General features: G+C 40.9%; 2 protein-coding genes across 3 annotated transcripts in view; one reads left to right on the top strand and one right to left on the bottom strand.

The window, feature by feature from the left end:
- IFIH1 (interferon induced with helicase C domain 1) overlaps positions 1–9,146 on the bottom strand; it is a 32,571-nt gene extending 23,425 nt beyond the window's left edge. The window contains exons 1-3 of the mRNA XM_044418063.1: positions 8,433–9,146; positions 6,053–6,209; positions 2,825–2,989 (exon numbers count right to left, since the gene is read on the bottom strand). Coding sequence (XP_044273998.1) covers positions 2,825–2,989; positions 6,053–6,209; positions 8,433–8,903 — 793 coding nt within the window. The 5' untranslated portion in view covers positions 8,904–9,146. The remainder of the gene's footprint in view (positions 1–2,824; positions 2,990–6,052; positions 6,210–8,432) is intronic.
- Positions 9,147–13,046: 3,900 nt separating this feature from the next.
- Positions 13,047–26,750, top strand: GCA (grancalcin). 2 transcript variants are annotated; one of them, XM_044418152.1, is made up of 8 exons: positions 13,047–13,186; positions 14,458–14,634; positions 20,194–20,263; positions 21,382–21,425; positions 23,007–23,154; positions 23,791–23,904; positions 24,624–24,682; positions 26,542–26,750. In XM_044418152.1, exons 1-8 carry the CDS (start codon positions 13,163–13,165, stop codon positions 26,566–26,568), a joined length of 663 nt encoding a protein of 220 aa, XP_044274087.1. In that variant the 5' UTR covers positions 13,047–13,162; the 3' UTR covers positions 26,569–26,750. The 2 variants fall into 2 exon arrangements, with proteins under 2 accessions (XP_044274087.1, XP_044274088.1); XM_044418153.1 differs by lacking the exon at positions 13,047–13,186 and adding an exon at positions 15,918–16,019 and having other exon boundaries at positions 14,508–14,634.
- The last annotated feature ends 395 nt before the right edge of the window (positions 26,751–27,145 follow it).

The following is a 27,145-nucleotide window of genomic DNA, read 5'->3' as shown; positions in this document are numbered from 1 at the left end:
TGAGAGAACCCCTGCCAACTCTCTAAGTACTCTTGGGTTTAACCCGTCAGGGCCTGGTGCCTTTGTAATGTCCAATGCCCTGAGGAGCCCCTCAACTTCTGGGAAGTGACTCTAATCTGTGCCCCTAAGTCCCAGGCCTCATCTAATCTCCTATGCGGATATCCCCCGTCCTGCTTTGGGGAGAACACAGAGGCGAAATAGTCATTTAGCATCTGTGCCTGTTCCCTCATATCAGTCACTGGATCTCCTTCCTCGTTATTTAGTGGTCCCACTACTTGTCTCCCCTTCCTCTTCCTATTTACATGCTGAAAGAAGCCCTTTTTGTTGCTCTTGATATTCTTTGCAAGTCTCAGCTCATAATCAGCCTTAGCCTTGGGAAGAATCCTTCTGCAACGGGCCTCCTTTCCCGGTATACCCTTTTGTCTATTTGCCCCAGTACCCATTTCCTATGGAGGTTCCTCTTGCATCTAATTCCTTTAACCACCTCCTTTCGCATCCATGGTGGCGCTCTCCTCCACCTCCCCACCTTACTAACTAGAGGTATTGTCAAGGCTTGCGCCTCCAAAACCTCCCTTCTGAGTGCCATCCAGCCCTCAACTTGCTTGCCTTCCAGTAACCTATCCCAGGAGACTTTCCCCAGTCTGGCCTTCAGTTGGCCCTCTGGAAGTCCCAGCTTCTAGTGCTCGACTTGCTGCACGTTCCCTTTCCTGATCTCAAAGCAAAGGATGGAGTGATCACTCGCATCCAGAGCTCCCCTAATCTGTACTTCATCAATCAGCTCCTCCCTGTTGGTCAAGACCAAGTCAAGGATGCCCCCCCATTGCCTCTCGGACCCTCTGTGTGAAAAACCCTCCCTCTATAGCTTCTAGGAAGCGACATGACCTGGCTGTCACCACCGAGTGAGTCTCCCAAGTAATATCCGGGAGATTGAAATCTCCCATAATTACTGTGTCTCTCCCCCGAGATATCCTTAGAGTCTGGCCTGTCAGGACATCATCCAGGGACTCAAGTTGACCTGGAGGGAGATAACATACCCCCACTGTCAGGTCTCTTTCCCTGTCAAAACTCCTAAGTTTCACCCAGACTGCCTCTACCAAATCCTCATCTGTGCTGCATTCTATCTCACAGCATCCTATCCTTCCCTGACATATAAAGCTATGTCCCCACCCCTCTTTTCCTTCCTGTCCTTTCTAAAAGGGCGATACCCCTCTATGTTTACATTCCAGTCTTGCCTTTCATCCCACTAAGTTTCTGTGATCCCCACCAGGTCATACCCTCCTATTCCCAGGAGAGCTTCAAGCTCTTCCTGCTTATTGCTCCTAGCATTAGTGTACATGCACCTCAATTCCTTCCCACTGCTTCCTTTCTTTGGAGTCCCCAGCCTCCTTCTTCCTCCCATCTTCCCTGAAACCTGGCCTCTCTTTGTAGGAGTCCTGTCAGGCCCAAAATTTGCTCAAAGGATTCTGGATAGCAGAAGAGACTTAAGGTCACAGAATTTCTCAACCTGCACTCTCCTCAGATTTTTTGGACTATGCTTCCCATGCTAGCTGGGGAATATAGAACTTGTAATTCAATGCAACTGGAGGGTGCCAGGTTAGGGAAGGCTGTTCTGTATCAGGCAGCTGGACTGACCACTGTGGGATTATTACTACCTATACAGATGTTTGTTTCCCATTTGTAGATTGTTCCCATTTTGTAGATTACTGCTAAAGGTACCACATCTTTATGAAGTGGAGAACTGTGGACTTCCTACCACTCAGGCAGCGGGGAATGCAAAGCCAAATGTAATTCATCCAGCTCCAAGTCAAAGGACTGCATTTAGTTCACTACAAAGTGCTCCCTCTGCTGGAAAAAGTAATCTATTTTTTCACAGGGTTGTTGTAAGGTTTCAAGCAAGTTAATGTATGTAAAGCAGTATGCAATGTACTGTGCATATAAAATAAAGAATACAGACTTTGAGGGTTTGAGCCTTCATGCCTTCTCCCTATTTAGCTCTGCTGCAGAAAAAAATCAGCCTCATCACCTTCTATTTTAACTCTGATTTGTTCTCGAATGAGCTACTGCTTTTGTAGCCAAAATGACAGCAGCCACAAACAAGGGTGGTGTCAACAGATTGAGATGTGAGACTCTCAGGGATACAGAAAATTTCCTTGCGTTGGAAACCTTAAGGAAGGTAACCCAAAGAGAACTGAGTATGCTGAATAGTCATAGAACGGGCTGGCGGGGGAAGCACAGAAAACTGGGTGGGCGGTGGAATCAGACAGCGCAGGAGCGCATGGGCGACTGCATGGACTTGCTGACATGAAAATCTACTAGAAACCCAGCTCTCCGTTTGTCATTTGTATACCTGACTCAAGGATGTATCAAAATGGCTGCACCATTTCATTGGCCCAGTTTGAAGGATCAATCTAGGAAAACATTTCCAGGTTGTTATTTATGGTGTTTATAGCCGAGGCAGTGTGTAAGGGGAACGTTTTCTCCAATGTTTCCTTATTTTCCTTTTCCTTTTAACTGCACAATGCTTTTCCTTTAACTGTATTTAAAAGTTGTCAGCTGTGGCAGCAGCCATTGGCAGAGTTGCCAGAGGGACATGTTTTAATCATCAAAGGTAAGGTAAAAATGAGGATAGGAGAACAGAAACTTGCCTTTCTTGCTGCTCTTACAGAAAATACCCCCAACTCCTGAAATGCTCCCTCCCAACATCATGGAGTGCCTAAGATGGACCCCAGAATCAGGCAGACCACTGATTCAGAGCAGCTTCATTCAGCTCTAGATGAATCAGTGGCGTGAAAAGATTTATAAAACATATAGGTTGACAGGTCACCTGAACTTGCTGAGGCCTCTCCAAATGATTCCCCTGAGGCATTCTCCTCATCAGCCACATTGGGCTGCAGCTTAGCATCCTGCTTCAGATCTTCCTGAGTTGCAGAAGCAAGAGCCTCATCACTTGTAGTAAGATTATCTGAAGAGGTCTCCCTTTCACAAGGTTCTGTTAAAACAAAATAAAAGTTACAATCCAGAAGAGAAGCATTCTTTTGATTACAATGGAACTTCTATATGCAAGTGCACAAAATAGAACATGGAGCAACACAATTATACAGATACATCATAAGCTAAGACAACCCCCTGAGATTGGAGCAGAGAATAAGTAACTCTCCAGATGTTGTTTGGCTGCAGTTCCCATCAGATTTAGGCAGAATAACCAGCAATGAAGAATAATTGGGGCTCAGTCCAACATCTCAAAAAGGAAACATCTCAGACAGATAGCTCCATGTCTAGTACAAAGCTCAATGTAACCTTTATCCTAGGCTATTCTTCTGATAAGAATCTCCCCAGGCCTGCCCCACAATTTGAAGTAGTTGTCTGCCCAGGTAAGGAGAAATCCTAGGTACATGTTTTTTTATAAACTTCCAAAGATGAAATGTATACAATCTATGGTTAAAACTCTTAACAGTGCATGTACCTGTTTACTCAGAAATGAGTCATATTGAGTTCAATGGACCTTACTATCAGGTAAGTGAATATAGGATTTCCACCTAAGTCAATTGACCATTAAAGTTTAACAGTGTGGCTTCTTTCTCAGTTTTATAAAATTCCAAGTTATTCCAACCTTCCATGCACAAACATGGAGCAATATGCATCAGGCTTTTGCCTTGTATCTGGTTGTAGTGTTCACTGGCCTAATTTGTTGCCTTCCTCATTGGTTTCTTCTATTCATGCATTTTACTCTTAGTCCACTTTCAAGCTCAGCATCTGGCTTTGCTGAGCTTATCTCCCTTGCTTCCAATGCTTCATTCACGGTCTCTGTCCTCTCCTGCATTTGCCGTCGAGGGAGCAACCTCTAGCACTGGGAAGTTTTGATAAGCTGGGCTGCTTAAGGAAAGCTGTGCTCTAACACAGTGGCAGAAGATTAGTGTTGGGCAGACAGAAGGCAGTTAATGCCTTGATACCAATATAGGGTGGTAGTTTTTCTGCCAGAAATAAAGCCAAAAGGAAATGGCACAGGGTGCAGATATTCTTAAGAACAATGCAAAGTGCTAGGGGGAAAAACCTGTAATCCAAAATAGCTGCTTATTTTAAAGGACAAAAATAGTAATGTCTATTCAGAAGTAAGTAGTATTGCGCTCAAAGACAGGGGTACAGAACTACAGTCTACATGTATCTCAGTTTAAGCCTCACTGTTTTCAATGGCGCTTATTCCCAGGGAGTACACAGAGTGGCCCCGGCTCCTGCTCATCACAGGATGGATTCTGCGGAGGAGAAGGTGCAAGAGCAAAATGGGCCTGAGCGCGCTGAATTTTCAAGGGCGCCTAATGAAGTTTCTCAGGCAGCCTAGGAGAGTCAGCCTGCTTTAGAAGGGATGGAAGAGTTTTAGAAACTATGATAACGTGGGCACAACATTTTGGATATAATATTGAATTAGAGAAATGGCAAAAGCTGTGGGAAAGAAATATTAAAGTAACATTAGCAACCTCATACAAAGAAAACCTGTATAAAATGTTTTATAGATGGTATTTGTCACCAAATAGGTTAGCTAAGATGTTTCCAAATATGTCAAATGGATGTTGGAAATGTAAACACAAATTCGGTGCTTTTTATCCTATGTGGTGGACTTGTGATAAGGCAAAAAAGTATTGGATTAAAATACACAAATGGCTTGAGGAAATGTTACAAAAACCTCTAACATTCAAATCTGAAGTTTTCTTATTAGCCATTGTACCTGATGGCGTTGGTAAACAAGGAATGTATTTGACTCTACATGTAACTACTGTGGTGAGGATTGCATTTGCCCAGCACTGGAAGAGAGAAGAGCCACCTACCAATGAACTGATTCTAAAAAAGATCTTGGACTGTGCAGAAATGGACAGATTGACTTTGTCTCTGAAGGAGAAAGAAGATACAGACTTCTATCAAACTTGGGACTCTTTTTATCATTGGCTAGAGAAACGGGACTATGCATAGATTTAAATATGTTTATAGTTTAACATAAAAAGAAAAAATGTGGGGGGGGCCTGACCCAGTAGGTCTGATGTTTCTGATGATTGATGGTCTTTTTAGTTTCTCTCTCTCTCTCTCTCTCTTTTTCTAGGTTTATTAAGAATAAAACTTACTCAAAAAAAGGGGGGAGGAAGGGATGGAAGAGTTTTCAGGAGCGGAGAGAAGCATATGCAAGACCCACTGATGGACCCAATAAGGAGGCATCAGGAGAAACAAGCTGCACAGCTGGAAGGGCTTTGCTGCTTGCTCTGCCTGGTTCTCCAGCAGCAAGCACCACCCTGCGGATGGGAACAGTGGGAGTTTCTAGTTTGGATTCAACTCTTCACATGGGCAGAAGGATCTTCCTCAACTTTGGTAGAAGGCTATTTCGAGTTCATACTGCTCTGCAATCTGTTGCGTTTCAAGAAAAGAACTGCATTTCAAAGCATTGTCTTGAGCTTGAAACCAGAAATAAAGAGGGAAGGGATCAGCTCACAACAGGTATTTCTTTGGCATGACAACCTTACAGTACAATCCTATGTAGGTTTAGTCAGAAATAAGTCCTGCTGAATTCAGTAGGGCTTACTCCCATGTCAGTCTGTTTAAGAGTGCAGCCTTCCTCTTCTTTCCTGTCAACATTTGCACATACACTTTCCTCACATGCTTGTTTGCCCAAAGACTGTGTAACCATAAACTGCTATTCTGAAGCAGCAACCTAATACTCTGTGAGATGCAACACAGTGGGGGCCATAGCTAAGTGACAGAGCACAGGGTTTGTTTGCAGAAGATTCCCCGCCTTGATGCCTGGCTTCTCCATATAATGTGAGGGCAGAGGGTGGGGGTCTCTTGCCTGGATTCCAGGAGAACTGCTGCCAGTCGGCACCCACCACAGTGGGACAGATGGACCAGATTTCTGATTAATGCCAGGCAAACTTCCCATGTTCCTGTACACTCATGCACTCAGTGGGACTTACTTCTGAGCAGGCATGCAATAGGCTTGGCCTATTGATGGGCAAAGTTCTGTGAGGAATGATTGGACATGATTGTTCTGAAAACCCTGAAATCGTAGTGTTACCATTTTTGTGCCCTCTTAGTTCGGCTGCAACGTGTGGGTGTCCTGCTTCCTCCAGTGCTTGCAGAAATGGTGAAAACCAGTGCTTCTTTTGCATTACTCTGTACAACAGTTCCCTCACTGCCTCTCCATTCTCTCGAGTATCTTCCACAGCTTTAATCTGGTTAAAAGAAGAAAATGGGTGTGACGCATTAGGGGAGATGGAGTGTGACATTTCTGTAAAACAACTCACAATGCAGACATATTCATTGTGTCAATACAAGTCACATTCAATACAATTCATGACTTATTGCTTTCTTTTCCTACCCTGTCTTACCTCCTACAGAGGTAAGGTTGATAGATACGCAAAACAGGTTCTTTTGTAGAGCAACACTTGGCTTGTAGAACTCTTTTCCCAGTGAAATTAAACTCGTCTGTACTTTATGTTCCTTTATTTCAGGGGCAGGTATAACCTAGAGCTCTACAGTGCTTGAGACTTCAATTCCCAAAATGTGAGACCACTGGCCATGCTGGCAGATGCTTCTGGGAGTTGAAAGTCTAAAATATCTGTTATTCTACCTCCTGTCCACAGCTACTTTACATGATTTGTTGAGCTTTTGATAGTTAATGCTCCTCTCTGGTTTTAGTATTAATCCCTGTTTTATTGTACAAAATGTTCAACTTTTTACAGTATAAGTACTTTGTATGTTGGCTCATGTACTCATTAAACAAGATAGTGATCACAAAATATTCTGAAAAAAATCAAGATTAAAACCTAGACTACTAACATTTTATTCCATGCTTGTAGTGAAAGGTTTCATCTCGGGAAGTAGCTTGTCACCTATATTGTTCAAAGTAACTGAGATGTGGAAATCTGGGCAATTGATTTAGAATGCATATGTTTTCCCCACACCTTTTAATACGGATTATTTACACATTAGGTAAAATAAAGCTGTTTCTTGGACTCTACCACTGCAAGCTACAGATGGGGTTGAGTGGCATATTTAAATAGACTTGTATGGTGATGGAGGAAGTTCAGAACGTAAATTAGAATGTGTAGTTTTATTTATGTTCTGTAGGCCTGATCTTTTCATGCTGCCTTTCAATGGAGGGCCACAGGTTCCCCACCCCTACTTTAAAATTATACATTGTTATCAGATGTCATACAGGTTTGTTCAATGGAGCTTATTCTAATGAAAATATAGCTAACATTTTAGTCAGGCAGAGTAAGCTGGCCATCGCTGTGCTGGATCATGTGGCACTGTAACTGAGATCCTATGGTCCCCCAGTGGGTAAGTCAAAAGTACAATAATAGCAACAGAAAAAAGGAGGCAATGTATCAGTGACTGACTCTTCTGCAGTGATCCTAGGAGCTTTGCTACTAACTGTTGTTGTTATATAAAATTTTGTACTGTCCATAACTGAAACTCTCTGGGCAGTGCACAACATTTAAGTCACCCATCCAAATTTCAGCCAGACCAGACCCTGCTTAGCTTTCAAGATTACCCTGGGCTAACTATCTAACAAGCCTGTTATATGTCTGATTATGAATCCACAGTGCCAAAATTGTGCTGTTTAGCTAGAACTTATTTTATTACACTTTCACAGCATTTGGCTTGGAAAACTCACTCAGTTTAATAGTGCTTACTCCCAGGTAACTGAACACAGGAAATAGGGGGCTACTTCCTAAGTAGTAAAGTATAGGATCACAGCCTTAGTTTGGTACTGTACAAGCAAACTGCAACATCCCCAATACTGGGGACATATATCCCTGTAATCTGGCCCATCATGTTTGGCCTCATTGCCCTGCTGCTGTTATCCCCGCTCCCAGACCAGAGATGAGTGGAGATGAGTGGGGATGTGGCCGACCGCGCGGCTTCTCGTGGCTGGCTGCTCACTCAGCAGGGCCAGGCAGCCCACACAACACCACCAGGGCTCAGTAGGCAGAAAGGAGCCACCCGCTCCCAGGGCCAGCCAAGCCTCTGTTCTTGTGTCCCTTGTTGCCCGGGAAGGTGCTTGGGAATAGCCACTGGCACCACCCGCACGGCTTTGCACCATTTCGGCAAAGCGAAAACCCCAACGGGTTGGGGCGGAATGCTGTCGGCGCCCATGCCTATGGCAGCAGCAAGGGTGGCAGCAACCGCTTATCTCACCCAGCCTGCGGCAGGCCTGGTGGGCCCCCCATCCCATTTGTGCACCTCTGGTCTCTAGGTGCACCGATGCAGGCCGGGGCAACCCGTGGCCTTCCAGATGCCCTGGCTGGTCGCCCGAGCTGGCACAGCCAATGGCGAATGACGAAGGCCACCATAGCTCTGGAGCGCCACGCCCCGCCGTCCCTCCAAACGCCATAGGCTTGTCCTGGCGCAGGCCATGAATTTTGGATCTGAGCAAAGACAGCTCCTACCTGCTGCAGGTCCTGGTCGTCGAGGAGATTCATCTGCAGACACTTCATCGCCACCTGCAGGGCCCGCAGCGCCTGCACCAAATGGCCGAAGAACACGTCCACCAGGTACCTGCCCAGGTCGTTGACCGCTTCGGCGGCAGGCGAGGGCAGCCCGCGCAGGCTGGGGTCCACGTAGTCGGCGGCCAGAAAGCCGCCCTGCGCCAGCGCCTGGCAGAACTCCTGGCACATGCCCGGCGAGCGCGCAGCTCCGTTCTCCAAGAGCTGCAGCAGCAGCTCCGCGGCCTCGACGTCCCCTTGGTTCCGCTGGGCCGCTCGGAGGCGATCCTTGTGCTCGTGGCTCAAGGACGGCATGAAGTCCATAACTCGATTCACCTGAATGCTATTCTTGATCCTGGACCTGAAGCAAGAAATCAGGTAGAGGATGGACTCGTCGTGGGATGGACTCGCCGCCGCCGCCGCCGCCTCTTCCATTCTGTTGCCAACAGGGACCCCTTCCTGCCTTCCCCTTCAAGCAGTCCAGGCGGCGCGATTGCAGGGATCTTTCCAAGCTTCGCCTCTCTCGGCCCAGCGCCTTCTCTCCACTCGGGGGAAGCAGTCGCTGTGCTAGCTTTCCAGGAACACAAGCCCCTAGCTCCGTGCCTTCCTTCTCGGTTACCGATCTCCTTACGGAGGACGCCGGAGTCACGCAACTTCCCGGCTTGCTCTCTTGGTTTTAACTAAGTTAGGCTGGCGGCTGGGGCGTCGCGTTTCTGACAAAACAGCAGTTTCAGTTTCTATTTCTGCTCTGGCGTTCGCCTTCTCAGGAGGAAAGCGGAACTGAACCAATTCCTTTTCAAGTTGCTTGAGGTGCTTTCCAGATTCCCGTTTTCCATGTCCACATTGCGCGGAGGAAATCAATTACATTTTTATTTATTTGTTTATTTATTTATTTATTAAAACATTTCTATGCCGCCCCTTGCCGTAGCCTCGGGGCGGCTCACACCATAATAAAATACACAATAAATTAAAACAATAACAATTAAAATATATACATTGGAATAAAATAAGCCGCCCTGGCCAAATAAAATTCAATGATATTAACATTTAAAATGCTGCTTAAATAAAAAGGTCTTCGCCTGGCGCCGAAAAACAACGACGGCGCCAGGCGGACCCGACTTGATGGTTTTTGCTCATCTGGAATTGAGCATTCCAGTTTTGCTCAATTCACTTTTAAAAAATTCCCTAGTTTATAGCTCGCAAAGTCTCTTGTGGCACCATGGAACACAATCCCAGTCATGCTTAGACAGAAAAATGGCTATAAACTCCCAAGATGAGGCAGTAGGATGAACGAGTTACATGGCTGGAAACTACATTCAGCGCTTAAGTTCTCTGATCCTCTTAGGCTGGAGAAACAGAATGTAGCGGAAACATCTGCCCATCTGAAGAGTTGAATCCAAACTGAACCCTCCCCTCCTTCCCTCCCTTTCAGAAAAGTTCCTGACTCCACCCTCGGTGTGCAGGCTAGAAGGGGGAAGACCAGACACTTAGTAATTAATCCACTCATTTATACTATTGTTTCCTGGCTGGGTCCAGGAATTCCTTTTGCACTGCCTCCCACCCCACACCTCATCTAAAATGTCTCCTTCCTCATGCTCTGCCCAAGAATATTCATTAGGTAACCTCCAAAGGCATCTGTCTCCCTTTGTCCTTTCGCCTCCTGTTCAGAATCAGATGTACAAAAGCTGGTCCCTCCTGCAGATGCTCATTTCTAAGCAAGACCTATAATGTTCAATGCAACTTGTTTGCTATGAAGTAGTTTTGAATGGCAGTGTTAGTGAGAACTAAATACTTTGTGGTGATGTGCAGAGTAGATTTAGTACTGCATAAGCCCAAGCTGGTTGGGTGAATATTCTCACAATTGCAGGCAGCACATTCGTAACAACATCTGGCTGCACCATCAAGCAACAAAGAGCGTAAAAATGTTTTATATTTACAGACAACAGGTTGTTGCACATACATAATCCTAACAATCTAACCAAGGCAGATACTGTGAGCATTAGAGTAGGTGCCTGAACAAGACACACATTAACTTTCGTAGAAGGCAATATAGTTTCTTGTTCACTACACGTCTAGCTGTAGCAGTACTACAGGATCTCATTTCCCTTGGATGAGGGAGCATGAGATAATTATATGATACAAGAAAGCAGCAGAACTGCAAACCACACAACAGATGCCCAGAGATCAACTACTCCAACTTGCCCGCCTCCAGGTTCTTCCTTACTTTTTAGCTAACTTCAGTTAAGTTCTCACAGAGCATACTAAACTTGAACCCTGAAGTGCCTGGTTGTTATAACCTAGAAAGAGCAGTGACCTGCAGCCTTATCCCTGGAAGTGGATTGCCCATCCAGGAAATGATCCTCTAACCATTAATTCGAAGCTGGGAATGATTGATGGCAAAAGGAGAAGGGGACGGCAGAGGATGAGGTGGCTGGATGGAGTCACTGAAGCAGTTGGTGTGAGCTTGGGTGGACTCTGGGAGATGGTGGAGGACAGGAAGGCCTGGAGGAATGTGGTCCATGGGGTCGCGATGGGTCGGACCCGACTTTGTGAAGAAACAAAACCATTAGTTCAAAGTGAAGAAATTTCAAGCAATGATCTCTGTTAGCAGTCACATTTATACAAACTTGTCTTTCACACAGCTGTGACATGTTGAGCCCATAAACTTTGTTTAAAGCAGGCTTAAGCAACAAGATATCCTCTAGCAAGTTTAGACTACAATTCCTATTTAGCAAAATCAGCCTGTTCAGTAGGTTGAGGTTGAGAACTGTGGTTCAACATGTCTTGAGATCCTAATGAAAACCCATTTGCAACCTAATATTCTTAAGCCTGTTTAGTTGAAATAGAAGCTCCCAGAATTCAATGGGACTTGCTTAATAAGTAGGCGTGGCCAAAGCTGACACCAAATTTCACAATAGTTTATTTCCCCCCTTTCAAATTTAACAGAACATAAATACAAACAGTTAATATACAATACATACCAAAATGTATCAATATTAACATCTACAACCCAACAAATAACTAAAAAAAAACACAACACAAAAAACATTGTGCACCCACTCCCCAGGAGGCCAGTTTATAGCTCCATTTTACTTTATATAACAATTAACAATTGTTAACTAAATTACTTTAGTTATACCCATATCCCCTCCAAAAATTCATATATTCTTGATTAGGCTTACAGCCTTTCCCTTCCATCAGTACTGCTTTTACAAAATCTTCTCACATTTCATTATATTTTACTTTTATTACCTCCTTTTTAATTTTATTTCTGTTGTCAATTTATCATTAACAATCATATTCCATATTTCATTATACCATTCATTCCTTTGTATAACCCAATTCTGTTTCCAATATTTAACCGTTACTAACCTAGCTGCCATTATCAGATTTAGGACCAATTCTTTCTTAACTTCATTTATATCCTGTTTTTCAATCAGCAGCAATAACAAAATTCTTGGTGACATTTCTAAATTTATATCTAGAATTTCTCTAATTTCATTACACACCATAACCATATCTTTTGTATATTATCACAATCCCACCACATATGTTAATAAGTTCCAATCTCTTTTCCACATCTCCAATAAGTATTAGAGTATTTATAGTCAATTTGGTTTAACTTAACTGGTGTTAAATACCATCTCCATATCAGCCAAACAGGTCCCCAACTATTTTTAAAGAGCTACACAAAACTTTTATATTATCCTACTGGAATGTGTTCTTAGCTTGTTTCATTTCACAATTCCTCAACACTTATTTTCTCCTTTCTTAACAAAGGTGTTTTTTAGTTGCTGCTTTTTAAAAGCTAGCTCAAGTATTCATCACTTTTTTATAGAATGTATCTCAGTTTGAGAAGGCAAATGTTCTAGATTTATCAACATGACCTTGGCCTGGACTGAATGAAAAGATACACAATCTAAGACACATATAAAGCATCTCAGTTAAAAAAAAACAAAAACAATTGGCAGTATTTTGTCTTTCCATGAAGCACATGCTTCGGTTTTCTCTTGCAAACCATCTTTTTGCGTACTCCTGCCACTTTTATGCATGTGTGTATACGCCGCAAGAAAAGTCGTTTTATGCCTCTGATAACACGGTCTCCAGTCCCCAAAATCTGCAGGATACCACAGAACTTTCTTCTGCAAAAGATTAACAAGGATCCCTGGGGAATATGATATCCTGAAGGCAGAACACAATTATGTACCATAATATGTCAAGCAAACCCATTCTTCTACAACCCACTTATGTGCAAATTGGATCCAAATCAGAAAGCTCCTCTTTTTGGTGTTGTTAGTCGCAAAGCCGTGCCCGACCCCATGGGCAACATTGACAAAACTAAAACTTCCAATAAACCCGGAAGTTTTAGAAAGAATACAGAATAGGTTAGTCTAACAATTTTTGCCTCTGCATTTTGTCAAACCTCTCTATATGTAAGCGAAAAGCACTCCACCCTTCCACTTCCGCGTTAGGCCCGCCTTTTACTTCTCTTCCCCCTTTCGTCCCACCTTCTCAGCTCGGAAACCTATCCCGAAAGGAGGTCGGCGATCACGTTAGCCAATCGCAAGCTTCGATAGGGAGGCGGAGCAAGTAAAGGAATTTCCGCCTTTTCGAGCGACGAGTTCGGAAGTCTTTGTGGCCGTTACCGTAGAGAGGAGGCCCGTTGCTCTCCGGGGAGCCTTTCAGCGGTTGACATGACGTATCCGGGGTTCGGAGCGGTGAGTAACGCGAGGAGGCGAGGGGAGAAGCCCCGCTTGCCCCGCGCTCTCGTGCTGCCCTTTAGGCCCTTTCTCTGGTTTTGGGCTACGCACTCAGCCTCGCTTTTGGGGTCCTTCCGGTCGCCCTCGCCGGCGAGCCGGAGTGGAGCAAGTTCAGCCGAACTAACTCAGCCCGGGGCCTTCTTTTTGAGGCCTTCGGAAGCCCCGTCTCTCCGTCTCCGCTATTTCCTTGCCTGCCCACGTTCTACCTTGCAGTTGGCTAGGAGGCCAGAGAAGGGGCTGTTACCCGCGGGAGAAGAAATGGAAGCTGTGCTTGCTTCTGGCAGCCCAGCTTGAATAAGCCAGTTTTAAATTTGCTTCCCCTTTTTTTAATCTCTTGGCCTGCCACTCTTGCCTGCCTTGGACGGCAATATTAAGTTGCTGCGTGTGGGGCATGACGTTTCTGGCCCTTAAGCTGTTGTTAAAGGTTCGAAAATGAAGGGGGGTAATTCTAATGTAAATGCTTTCAAAGATTAGATTCTTAAAAGCAGAAGCCCTGAGTAAGTTTGTACAATAGGATATAAGATGATTGGGGGATATACTCGAACGCATTTGGAGGGCACCAGGTTTGGAATTACATGTGAACTAGATCACTGTGATTAGTTTTTCTACTCCTGGTGTGCTGGGGACACTTTACGTGTTTAGCATAATTATCCTTATTGGGTGCAGCTTGTTCAGACTCAGTGAAGGTATATGGCAGACTACTTATCCCACAGAGATAATTGTGATGAGGAGCATGCAGCTGCCTTGTGAAGGATATGAAAATAAGCCAACCCTGCCTCATTTTCCTTCCCCAGTTATGTAAACTTTTTGGTACATGTAATCAGGGCAAAGGCAGCTGAAGTTGGCTAGCTTTCCTTTTCACTGCTGGCACAATTTCTAAACATTTCTGGTTATGCTACGTTATCGGAGCTATCTTCAAGTATTCATTTGACCCTGTTTGTTCCTTCACTAAGGTTATCAACAGAATAGCAGAGTAGAAAGTGTACTGTGCTGTATTTTTGTTGTTACAGCAGTAAAGCCTGTTGGTGGTTTCCAGGCTAGTTGCCAAAAATATCTGCTGCTTTAACTGCTTTTTGGTCGTGCTCTTTGGATTTTGGCAAACAGAACTGGATTACATGTGTACACTTGGGCATATGAGGCATTTTAATGCTATGAAAATGTCTCATTGGTAATGGGTATTGATACTGAGCTGGTAAATGTAGTGAAATATGTTTGTTCTGTTTTTTAAGTATGGAACTTATCGTGGTCAGATGCCAATGCAAATGGCAATGGGCCAGCCAGTCCCCGGAGGAGTGCCCAGTGTGGTCCATGGTGTTTCTCCTGGTTATTCTGTTTATTCTGGTGCTTATGCTGCTGCCGCTGCTGCTGATCCTTTGTGGACATTCTTCTCTGCTATTGCTGGACAGGTAAGTTAGTCTAAGATCATACTCTAAAGTTTTGAAAGAGTGCTGCTTTTTTGCTGAGTATAGTATTAGGAATAGGATAAGTTCTCTGGACCTTGTTCAGCAGTAGGTAATACATTAGTAGTATCTGTACAGCAGCTATGAAAATAATCTCACAAAATATAGCATGTATTTTTTTACTTTTCAAGATACTGGATTTCATGTTGTCCACCCCTTCATCTACTGCCAGCAAAGAAACAAAGGATATCAATAGCTTTAAAAACTAGTTCAAAAAAAGTTTTTTCCCCAATATGCTGGCCTATATGGGCAGAACTGAGGGATAAGCTTCTCTTTCACAGTCAGTGCGGAAACCACACAGATTGATGCAGGAAAAATTAGGAGAGCCATCTTTTTGTCAGCTTTCATTATCTTGTGGAATACATGATTACCTGTGGCTACCAGCCAATTGCATATTCAATAGAAGATCACTGTATAGATTTGCTTTAGATAAATAAATAGCAGATTGAAATGCTTCAGGTTTTCTTTTTATGAGTAACTGGGGAGAAGGAAATTAGAACAGCCTGTTTGAAAACTGGCCAAACGTTGGTCAAAGACTGTAATTAGTTTCCCATATGATAGGTTAGTACATGTTTAAATGACCCTGTGTTTATAGATTTATATATCTAATTTTCCAGCATCTTGTTAAAAATATTTGCAGACTCCCAAGTAAATCTATAAGTTTAATACAGCTTCTTGAAAAAGTTATTATCTTTATTTACTTATTCAATCTGAAAACAGATATCAAATGGAACTTCTTGCTTTTAGCTGCTGTTTTGGCAGCAGAAGTTTAGACACAGGCAGTCAAGGAAGGAAAAACTTCCTTGATAAGAAATTTTGAACAAGGAGAATCTCTCTAAGTTGTTAACCTCTTAGTTTGAGTATATCCTCAGTCAGTCTGACATTTGAGTTCTTTGGCTGCAAATCACTGTCTTATATATATCTTATTTGTGAGATTATGTGACATATTAAAATGGGGAGGCTGTTTAAGTGGAGTAGTGTTCTTTTCTCCCTGCAAGGTTAAGAGAAACATATAGACTAGTTCTGGGTATTAATGGACAAATATTAAAGTGAACAGCACAGAAAATATTTTTCTGGTCTTATTTTTGAGGCTTTTGGGTTGGGAGAGTCATGTACATTGCACTTAGCTAGCTATTAGAGTAGCACCAGAATTAGTGTAATCTGGGCAAAAAAGCTGGTTAAAAGGTTATGGTAAAGATTCACCAAAGGGCATATGCACGGCCCCACAGGTCATTGGTCTCTAGAGCGTTTGGAGACTTGTGATGCCAATATGCATTCTCTCAAGAGTGTGGATCTACAAAGGCAGTATGCATGAAGAACTCCAGTTTCAGGTGAGTAACTTTCCTTTAGATTTCCTCCTTCCCCTTGGCATTTTAATTGCTATGGTCTTTACAGCATGATATCCAAAGATTGACATTTAAAGATTTATACTAATAGTTTACGTGTTACTATTGAGCACATCTTATGAAGATTTATGGCAAGATGTCTTCACAGTAGGAGCACCATCTAGCATTGATGGGGTTTCAGCAAGGTCTGAAAACCCACTTTTAAACTTAAGGTTACATTGGAAAACAAGGCACTGTATTTCAAGTATGGTTGCATGTTTAGTACCCAACAAAAGTGCCATTTATACAGCAATTATTCTTGTTGAGGCATGAATTTCTTTGGTATGTATAGCTCATATAGGGGTTCATTTGATTGAATATAGTGCTCTATTTGTGGAACTAGGAGCTGATCAGAAAAACACTTCTAAGAATAATTTCATGTGGTTTGGAGCAGGGGCTATGTGAGGACTGTCCTAAATAGCACCTGTAGTCTATGAAATTGGGCTCTGGTGGAAGTTAGTGATCACTTGAAATAGCTGCTGTGCATCCCATGTTATTTCAAATGTACTTCTTGGTAGAAGATACATACTAAATTAAATCTCATCAGGCAACAATAGTTTTAGAGCCAAGCACTCATCTGTCTTAATATCCTTTAATCTGAATATAAAAGAAGCAAGAAATTCTTAAATATAAAGTTGAAAAATGTCTTTTGTCATCAAAATGGTTTTGAGTTTATTTTAAGGGATGCACAGAAAATGGAATCTTATCTGTTTGTGTCACATCTTCTGTGTCTTCTCTATTGTGTTTATACTTGCCTAAAGCAGAAATGGCTCTTTAGGCCAGTTGTAAGCTCTACTTGCTTTCTGATTACTGGAGGAGTTGATAGATGTGAAAATATGACATTGTTGCCAGAATTGTAATGGTTACTGAAATAAGTATGAGTTCTGAGTTCTTTCCCAGCCAAAGCGAAAGCCAGTGTGGTGTAGTGGTTAAGAGTGTGGGACTGGAACTCAGTCTGGGTTCTAGTCCCTGCTCAGCCATGGAGCCACCTGGGTGACTTAGGGCCAGTCACAGACTCTTAGCCCAACCCACCTCACAGGATTGTTACGGGGGTAAGATTGAAAGCAGCAGGAGGGAGAATGATGTAAGCTGCTTTGAGTTATAGGAAAAAGGATATAAATAGTGAAAAACTGGGAGAGAATGATTTAAATTAACAATGGGAGAAGAGATTATTTTGGAGAAGAGATTATTTTGGAAACAGATACTTCTGGCATAGAATAAAGAAGCTAGTAATACTTGGTATACTCCCAGTTTGGGGAACACAGCCAGATGTTAAGTGGGCAGCCGTAGGATAGTAAAATTGAATAGGTAATGGTGAAATGGTGGCTCTTCTTGTTTATCCATGCTCAGGTATAGTTAATACTTGTCCCATTACATTATAAGGCTATATAAAGATGCTGGTGTTAAGTAAAAACAGAATGGAGGAAGGAAAGTGAAATTGTTGTAATGGTGATGTATGTCATTCACTTGCTACTTGCCTTCTTTTCTGGGAGAGATGGAGAAAGAGGACAAGAACCCCAGATATTTTTTTTTTCCAAAGCAGCACGAGTTGCCTCAGTTTGGCAACAGCTGCTTTAAATCATGAGGTATCACAGTGGCCTGTTAGCACATGGATTCATTTCTCCAAAAACATGATAAATGGCCTGGAGTAAGCTATGGATCTGAAGTCTAGATTGTTTTCTTCTCTTTTGTTAGTGGAATAATTTTCCAGTCTGTTGGGTGCCTCAACAGAACTCAATTTCTGACTTGCAGTTGAAGTACTTAAGGCAAGATTTGATGAGTGGCACCCAGAATAGGGTTGATGGTGGTTCGTGTTGGCAAGTCTAGAAATGTCTCCAGAGAAATAAATTTAGGGAAGAGAATGAGTGATGTTTTTCTAACTTGAAGAGCATTTTAGAATGCAGTAAGGACACACATGAAGTTAGCTGCCTTTTCCATGGGTGAACCTTTCTATGTATAGGAGCTTTGCTAAGTGTTGCAACTTGGGACTATCTGGATTGAGCCACCCATCTGGAATTCATTGTAGCTTGCAACTGAAAGTACACGTTCTTGGATGTTCGGCATTTTGGTTTAAGTGTAGTCAGTCCTTCCATTCAAAACAAGACAATTTTTGAGCACTCCCTTTGCATTATTCAGTGCATCAGAGCAGTGCTTTTCAAATGTTGTGTCTTCAGAGAACCCTTTTCAGATTGTTGTGTCTGCTATGAACCCCTGTGTATGGCAAAGGATTTTAGAGCATCATCCAAAGCATGTGGTCAGGATCAGGCTTGATTGGCTGTGCATCAACTCTGGTTGCAAGGGAGTCTAAACACACAAGGGAATAAGCAACATTGCATTGTGACTCACCCTGGAGTAAAATGCTTAGTATTGTGTTGTGACTGCTCACCCAGTACTAGCCTGCAGCTATGCAGTGTAGAGGAAGATCAGAAGAGCTGTTGGAAAGTTTTCTCACCGTGCCTGGTCTTACTGAAAAACTCTTGAAAAGGTTCCCAGAAACCCCAGGATTCCCTAGAACATGGTTTGAAAACCACTGCTTTTCAAGTACCTAAATGTATAAGGAGTAAATTACATGGGAAAGTTTTTAACAGATGCCTTGAATTTCTCTAGATCTTATTTGCTTACTTCCATATTTTTTAATTCTCAAGTGTACTATTTTAGTTAATTTAGTTTTTTATAGGAGGAATAAACATTCACTCCTGAAGTACCAGTCAAATAAGCACAATCTGTCATCTGCCATATAGCAGGACCAGTGGGTTGATGGAAGCGTGGGCCTTAACCCTCAAAAGAACTGATCAGGTAGACACTTGTAGTAACATGGGTATTGCTTCTGAAGGGGAGGGGATAAGCAGGACAGTTAAAGCATTTCTGAGTGTCATTGCATTATCGGCAGTCAATGATACTTGGAAATGTGTTACCAATTTCAGATAACCTTTTCCTTGATCCCTGCGAGCTTACCCAGTGAAAATTCTTGTGGTTGAGTCAATGGCTTAAAATCTTCACACTGATGCTTTGTTACATTAGATACTCTTCTCTGGTATTTGGTATTACTCTATTAATTCTTATAGGCAATGTCAGCATTATACCCTTTTTAAAAATACTTAACTAGGAAAATCAGGCTGTTTTAGGCTGGAATAACTGATACATTTGTATCTGTCTCTAGGAAACATCTTCTAAGGAGCTCACTAATGCACTTGCAACTTTAGGATAATAGAAATTGTATGGGATATAAAGGCATGTAGGATGTTGAATTAACTCTCCCCCCTCCACTCACTCACACACTTTTACTTTCATTGGAGAAGCTCACAGGGAAAGCTTTCAGCTCTATCTTAGTATGATCAACAGTTTCATTCAAGTTGCTTGCATCATGGGTTTTTCTGTACTGGGAGACAAAAATCTTTGTGCCAGGTGTGAGATCTTAGCAAAATAAAGCTCTGATGTGCCATGGTAGTTGAAATACTACACCTCATACTATTGTGAATGAATCTTTTCGTCTTTGTGAGAAATTCTTGTTTTAAAAAAGTTACCTGTTCGGGTATTAAGAGTCAGGACTGCTTGAAGAGCCAGTTTTACAATCTTTCATTCTCTGATTTTTATTGCAGGGAGTATTACATATACATGTACCATGTATCCATGAATATAATATCTTCTGATTACTTCTTAGCCTCTGGTCAGTTTTTGTCTGCAACTGGATTTGAACTAATTTAAGAAATTACAATGGATGTATAGGGTGTGCCTGGATCAGAAAAGAGAAAGCAGAACCTTTTGTCTTGGTTTTAAAATCTGTCTCATAGTTTTGCAGGCTGCATATGAATTGCTTAATAAAAGACTTCAAGCAACTTGGTATGGAAAAACCTGTGCTGTTCCAGAGTCTCACTGTAGGCTTATAAATGAGAAAGTTGTGCTTCATTTCTTAATTTTAAAGAAAGCTTTTATGGTTGACTTGCATCATGGAAATTGATTCATGTAGCAAATTACTAGGCAAAGTATTCTTATGAAGTACTTTAATTCTCTAGATTCAGGTAGAACAGTTGGCTAATTATACAAAATTCATGTGTACTTGAATTTGTATTAGAGTGGCCGGTGTTCTTGAACCACAAATGTATATGCATTCATTTTACAGGATGGTGAAGTGGATGCTGAGGAACTACAGAGGTGTCTAACACAGTCTGGAATCAATGGAACCTATTCTCGTAAGACTTCGTTGCTACAGAACATGTTTAATGTATATTTTGCATTTTAATGGTATAATATTTCTTAATACTCCAGTACAATTGTGTCTTTGATATGTAGCCTGATAATAGGATTCATTTATTACTTTTATCCTATTGTTAATTATGTTAAATCAGGTATATAAACAGTATTTGAGATTTCTCATCTGAAACAAAGCCAAAACCCCAATAATTTTGCTTGGGATTTTGGAGAGTTATGTGTCAAATAATGAAGCTTAGATATGCTGTTCCTGGCACATGTGCAGTACACAAAACCAAAGAGTGTAAAGAATGTTGTATTTCCATCCCAAATTTAGTGCATTGTCTACATTTCCATAGGATAGCGTGATAACTGAGCAAGCCAAATGTAACTCTTTTAGAGCAGTGGGAAAGAACTTGCAGCCCTCCAGGTGGTCAGTGATCAGAGGGGATAGGAAGTATCATCTGTTATCATTACTGTTCCCCACCCATGTTAAAAAGGCTCAGTGGGCAGATGTTCCTCTCAGTGTAGCCCACTCCCCCAGGCATTGTCAAATTTTGGCAGAGCTTATTTCATATTTGAGATACCTTGGAGTAGTAAAAATAGTGCATATGCCAGCTTGTATGAACTTGCAAAACCAAACTTTTTTTTTTTTTTTTTAAGAATGCTCACTGACCTTCAGTCCTGTTAAGGATCATTCTCATTATTAAACCAATTCAGCTGGCCGTTTGATCTCAATTTATATTTAATCTCTTAAGTGTACTTTATGTGCTACTTAAAGATTTTGAACAATTACATTTTTCTGATGTAAATTTTATGATGGCTTCCACTTTCATGCTGATACATATATATAGTTCATATAGTTGTGTAAAACAAGGAAATTTTCCATGAAGTCCAGTGTGCATTTATTGTGCTGCTCCATTCTCAATAAGCAAACACTGTTTTGCTAGTTGTATATTCCTGAATTGTTCTTTATAAACTTCATTATGCTGCTAATCATAGAAGTTTGAACAATAGCATTAATAACTGTAATTCTGACTTCCATGAATAGAAGCATAATGAAGTTTGTCGATAAATACAGCTGATTGAGAATTAATGCATCATTTGCTTGTAATTTCAGCATTCAGCTTGGAAACCTGCAGAATTATGATATCGATGTTGGATGTATCCTTGAGAAAGGTTTAAATGAAAGTATAAATTTAAATTTCATATGAAACTAGCGAGCCTGTATTTTTATACAACCAAGGCAGTTTAACATCTGGGAGCTTTGGCATTTACCAAATTCTATTTTATACAGTGGTAAGACTGTGAATTGGTAGTGCTTCAGTAAACCTATAGTATCATCCTGTGAGACAGTTAACTTTCAAAAGATACCTTTTCACTGACTTTGTACTAAGTAGATTGCCAGAAATTTTTATGGTTCTCCCACTACTAAATTGTATACTGTATATAATATAAAAAGAAATTATTTCTGTAAGTTTGCAAACAAAAAGGTTTAGTCTTGTATTAACATAAGAATAGTCAAGAAGTAATGAGAGATCTGATAGTTATTGCTACATTTAAAAAAATACAACTTATTTGGTAAATAACACTTTGGAGCCTCAAGTAAAATGATCAGGAGGGGCTCTGAATAATGAACTGGAAATTATAAGTGGTATATTAAAGTATGTTAATATTTCTCCAGCTGCTGATAGAAGCTACACTTCAAAAAGATGTGAGTAGTTTGCACTTCATAGCAGTTACAATAGCATCATCACAGGAACTCTTACATCTGCTTTCTAAAAGCTCAGGGAATAAGATGCTAAAATGTGCCAGAAAGAATCTCTTTCTGTATTGGGAAATGTGTCACAACCATAAAACATTGGTTTCTTAGAGTCTGAATATGGCAAATCCAAGGACTTGGGGGAACATGAGCTGCTCCATATACTTGCTTTAAATGAATATCCAATAGTAACTGCTCCTCTGAGTTTAACTTGTTCCTAGATTATGGATAATAAGTGGGTGTTATATCTAGTCACATTTTTCTTTGTAAAGCTCTTCCCTTCAAAGAAGTCCTATACGTGACTGCCATCACCTGCAGTGTGAAATTTTGGAGTATGCACAAGGAAAAACGGTACTTAGTTATCTGGAGTTTATAAAACAGAAATAGACTCATGCCTTGAATGCATTTTATGTCAAAGTCTTGAATATTGCCTACTTAGAGTATTGTCCACTGTGGGTTTCCTGGGTGTCTGGCAAAGGTGTTCCCCAAATCTCAAAAGACGGTTGGGCAAAAAACCTAGAAATCCTAAGTCAAGATAGCTAGCAACAAAACAGTAAATAGAGACTATGCATATGTAGCAAAATGTTTCCCCTTCAACAGTCAAAAACAAGCTAGTACTAGAACAGCAGCCATTTTTCCACCAATCAGCTGGACTATGAGGAAAAGTAGGTGTGGCTTCCTAGCTTAATAAAGTTACATGGAGAGTGGTAGAAGGGCCCATGTATGTTGTACCGAGTGACAAAGTAATATGGCGGGAGACTTTAATGCCAAAATAATCCTTTTGCAGTAGATTAGAATATTAATAGAACAAGAAATCCTTTTGTTTTACTACTGTTACTGTAGAACAGCTATTTAAAATATAAGCAAGCCATTAAATTAAAAGTTAGTGTTTTATGTTCAGAATGAAGACGAAATACCTGTGGATGCATATACAGTTTGGTGAACTTTTCACAACACTATGTTTCTTAACTGCATTACTTAAGAGAGATAATAATGGGAAAATGGGATACAGTGAATTTAAGGAACTCTGGGCAGCTGTCAGTGCTTGGAAACAAAATTTCATGATGATTGATCAAGACCGGAGTGGAACTGTGGAACTTCATGAATTGACTCAAGTCATTATAGCTATGGGTAAGATATACTAACTTTCAAGACTTTTGCTGAGATGGTAGGTTGCAAACTTGAATCTGGCAGTTGAATGGATCACATTCAGGATAAATTGCAGAATTAACTTGACATGGATAACTTTTAGAGTCTGGATAAGTCATGCAGTTCAGGCTGGAAGACCAATCCTATACAGCTAGTTCAGGGCTAAGTGGACTGCTATACATGTTGAGCAAATGACTTTCAAGGAATTGTTGAACATGTTCGTTCATGCAGAATAAAATACTTTCTGCACTCAAAATATCTTAACAGAAATAACTTGTTTTGAAAATCTTTATTGCACCTAAAAATGAAGGATTGCGTTGCTCATAGGTGCATGACAGAAGCAGATGTGGGAAGATCTAGAATGGTGCAAGAATGGACAGACCCTTAACACTATATACTTTGGCATTCTGTAATTGCCCAAAGCAACAACAATATGCCCAGGGAGCAAAATGCAGTGCTGAAATTTAATATGTGCTATATTCTGTTAAGAGTGTTGAGTTGTAGTTGTCTTTGGGTTGGAAATATTCAAAACTAAAAAATCCAAAAATTAATCTTAAACCTTCTGATGTGAAGTTAAGCTTTCATTCTGTTTTTTTTCTCCCCTATTATCTTGTCTAGGCTATAGGCTAAGCCCGCAGACATTAATTGCAATTGTAAAACGTTACAGCAAGAATGGCAGAATTTTTTTTGATGACTACATGGCTTGCTGTGTGAAACTTCGGGCTTTGACAGGTAAGATGTTTTGATAGTATTTTTTCTTAATTCTATAAACAACGGCAGCAAAACATTCTGAAAAATTTGAAATGAGACTAAATGTAATGGCATGGATATGGCAATGTGTTGAATGAGGATGTGGTTCCACTTGTGAAAATAAGCCCTGCCTAATTCTGTTTCCTGCATCCTGCTGTAACCCCTTGTTACATATTGTTCCAGAGAGTCTTTGCTCTCAGGAGTGGAGTTGGGGGTAGGAGAGGAGGATCCAGGAAATCTCCGTTGTATGTGGGGTATTCCACTTGATCTTTCTCTAGATCCATTCCGGAAATGCATGCAAGTTGCTCAAACTTTTCTCAGCTCGAAGTTCAGGTTATTTTGTAATAGAGTCTGAAGTATAACGTGCATGTGGCAGTTAAAATGACTTTAAACATACTTTCAATATAGTTATCGGCATTGTGACGTGAAATCTGGAGCTCAACTTTTGGCTAATCAATTCCTGAGTTAGGATTGTTTATAAAGTGAATGGTCCCATTTCTGCGACAAGTTGAGGAATATATTTACATAGGAATATTGATAATTCAAAGGACAAATATATTAGGATATATATTTTGTAGATTTCTATCCTGCCTGTGCTTAGTTGAGCATTAGGTCCAGTTGCAAACTATTTAAGCATGTCTAAACAACTTCAGGATTGTATATTAGGATGTTGCCAATTTACCAACATTTTCTTTTTGAAGACTTCTTCAGGAGAAGAGACAGCATGCAACAGGGTATTGTGAATCTTGTATATGATGATGTAAGTAATAACTGCTAACTAGTTATTCAGTAGAGACTATTGTAATAAGAGGTGTATGTGTCAGATTCTCTCTGGTCATCTCTGTCTTCCATCATTTGTCCACATTATTTTCAAGAATATTTCTTGAAGTGACATGTCCCAAGAAGCGTTGCAGCTTCTTTCAAAGGCAGTGCCCAGTTCTCCCTGTGTTCCAGTTGGCTAACATGAGAGGAAGCTGGTGCTTCTAAAGCAAGCCAAAATGAGCCAATCTGTAAGACTCTAGAATGGTGAGCAGAGCTAGCCGAAGGAGTTTGCACAGACCCATCCCATTCTGGAGGAGATCATTTTGGCTCCTTTCCAGGATTGCCAGGCTTCTGTTTTGCCAGCAGGATCTAATGCTAGTGATGCATTGGACAGCCATCTGAGTGGGATGGTGTCCTGCAACAGCAGGGCATTGGTCTCGATGGCCTTCATGGTCCCTTCCAACTATTCTATTCTATGGTTCTGTGACAAATTATGAAGATGCAGCAATAGCAGTATTAGACATAGCCCATAATCTCCAGCATAAGAACCTGTGCACTAAGCAGATTGCCCTGATTTTCAAATTTCAGTTTTCTTCCAGTCTCCTTAGATCTCTTGAACTGTGAGGTTTCAAATTTTGATTAGCAAGTTTGTGTATATTGTATCCTAGGATATTCAGCTATGGAAGTTAATGGTAGAATTGCCAATAGTAGTTGATTTTATGTTAAAGATTTTTCTATGAGGATAACATTAGAAAACAACTCGCAAAAATAGTGTGTTGCTAATTAATTTTAAACAGTAATTATGTGTATGGCACATCCCATGGTTTCTTAATTTTACATTGAGGCAATGTGTTTTTATTTTAGTGTAATCATGTTGTAGACAGGCAAATGCTGGTCTTGGAAGCATTATGTACTGTTCCTCAAATTTGGAATATGCACAACTTGACTCTAAATTAGGAAAACATAAATGTTTGAGGCTGTTAATTCATACAAAGTTATTCAAGTAGTTTACTGGATTATTGCTTCTTCCATGAAAGACAGTCAAGGGATAATTTAAATCTGTTGGAGTATTACAGATTTCTTTTAACAGCATTATGAATTTCTCCATTTCGACCTTCTGTCTAACAATAGTAAGGCAGGCTGTAGTGGCCATATTCTACCACTGTGTGTAGCTTTCATCCTGCGGAAGTGCCTGTATCCAAGGAACGCACTGCTTATGTGTCTGAGCAAATGTGGAAGTCTTTGCTTTTACAGAGGTTTAGGGCCAGATTAATTTCCTTATCAAGTTTTGATGGCCTTGTTGCACAATTACTGTTTGTCAAATAACAAGGAGTTCAATGTGTTATATTGACAGGACTATGTTGAATTATAAAATACCTGTATTTTGTCCTGATGTATCTTGTCTACACATCATGGCTGGTATATTTGCTTTATTTATAATATGAAAAATGTAGAAGAATGTGTGCTTTTTGAGCCTTTCTTTTGCCATAGTTTCCCCTTTCCGGGTGGGCTTGGGGGTCACAGTTGCAGTTCCATGAATGAGAGAACGCCTTTCATTTGCAGAAGGACTTTTTATCCAGTAGATACTGCTTAGAAAAGTGGCAGTATGTTTCACTAATTTCCCCCTAAAACCTCTGGTATCGCCTTCCACACTGTTTCAAAAGGTTCCCCTAACCTCCAAGGCAAATTTTAGGTGGAACGCCACTGGATAGCTCAATCTGAGCTATCTTAAGTCTTTCAGTGATAAGATGCATGCTAAAGAACATATACCAAACTGCACTGTGCCCATACTGTTGCCCATTGAACAATTATTTCCAGATAATGACAGTTTATATTAATCCAGCTTTTGTTTTTCAGTTTTTGCAGTGCACCATGGCTATCTGAGTGCCAGTTGTGGAAGAAAACTCACGTGTATAATTTCAACTTTGAGAAAATTAACTGAAAATGCTGTGAAAGCAAGGCTGCCATTGATATTTCCACTTTTCTGCCTGCTAATGCATCATTTCTGTATAAATATCTTTAGTGTGTAGTTTTACAATAAACAAGTGTTCACATTTTACTATAAATCTTAGAAGTGTTCCATTCTTTATGCTTATGGGTAGTAGACTTTTCTATTTTTGGGTTATACTGTCGGGATTGATCAAAGGAAACAATCAGATTTCATGTAATGGTTATAAACAGGGTTTAGTTTATCTTTAAAGTGTCCTGGCTTAGTACCTATTGCTTTAAATTACAATAAAAGTTGTCCACATGTGTTGCATGCCTGTGAAATACTAAATGCTGGGCAGTGGGGGCCATCCAGTAAATACTACCAAGTGCAAATTAAAACAAGTATTTGCATATTATTCTTCTGGGTGTTGAGTGGGTTTATTTGAATGTAGAATAATAGAACACAGTCATAATGAAGAGTATATTTAATGGTAGTTGAATACATTCTGCTAAATATTTTTTCTTCTTGAAA

This window comes from Varanus komodoensis, unplaced genomic scaffold (assembly GCF_004798865.1).
Source record: "Varanus komodoensis strain SLA01 unplaced genomic scaffold, ASM479886v1 scaffold9, whole genome shotgun sequence".
Taxonomy (NCBI): Eukaryota; Metazoa; Chordata; class Lepidosauria; order Squamata; family Varanidae; genus Varanus; species Varanus komodoensis.
This window is presented reverse-complemented; position numbering and strand designations above follow the sequence as displayed.

Coding starts and splice junctions, on each gene's coding strand:
- GCA (XM_044418152.1), top strand. CDS start 13,163: ATGACGTATCCGGGGTTCGGAGCG. Junction 13,187..14,457: donor CGTATCCGGGGTTCGGAGCG/GTGAGTAACGCG, acceptor CTGTTTTTTAAG/TATGGAACTTATCGTGGTCA. Junction 20,264..21,381: donor AATCAATGGAACCTATTCTC/GTAAGACTTCGT, acceptor TTGTAATTTCAG/CATTCAGCTTGGAAACCTGC.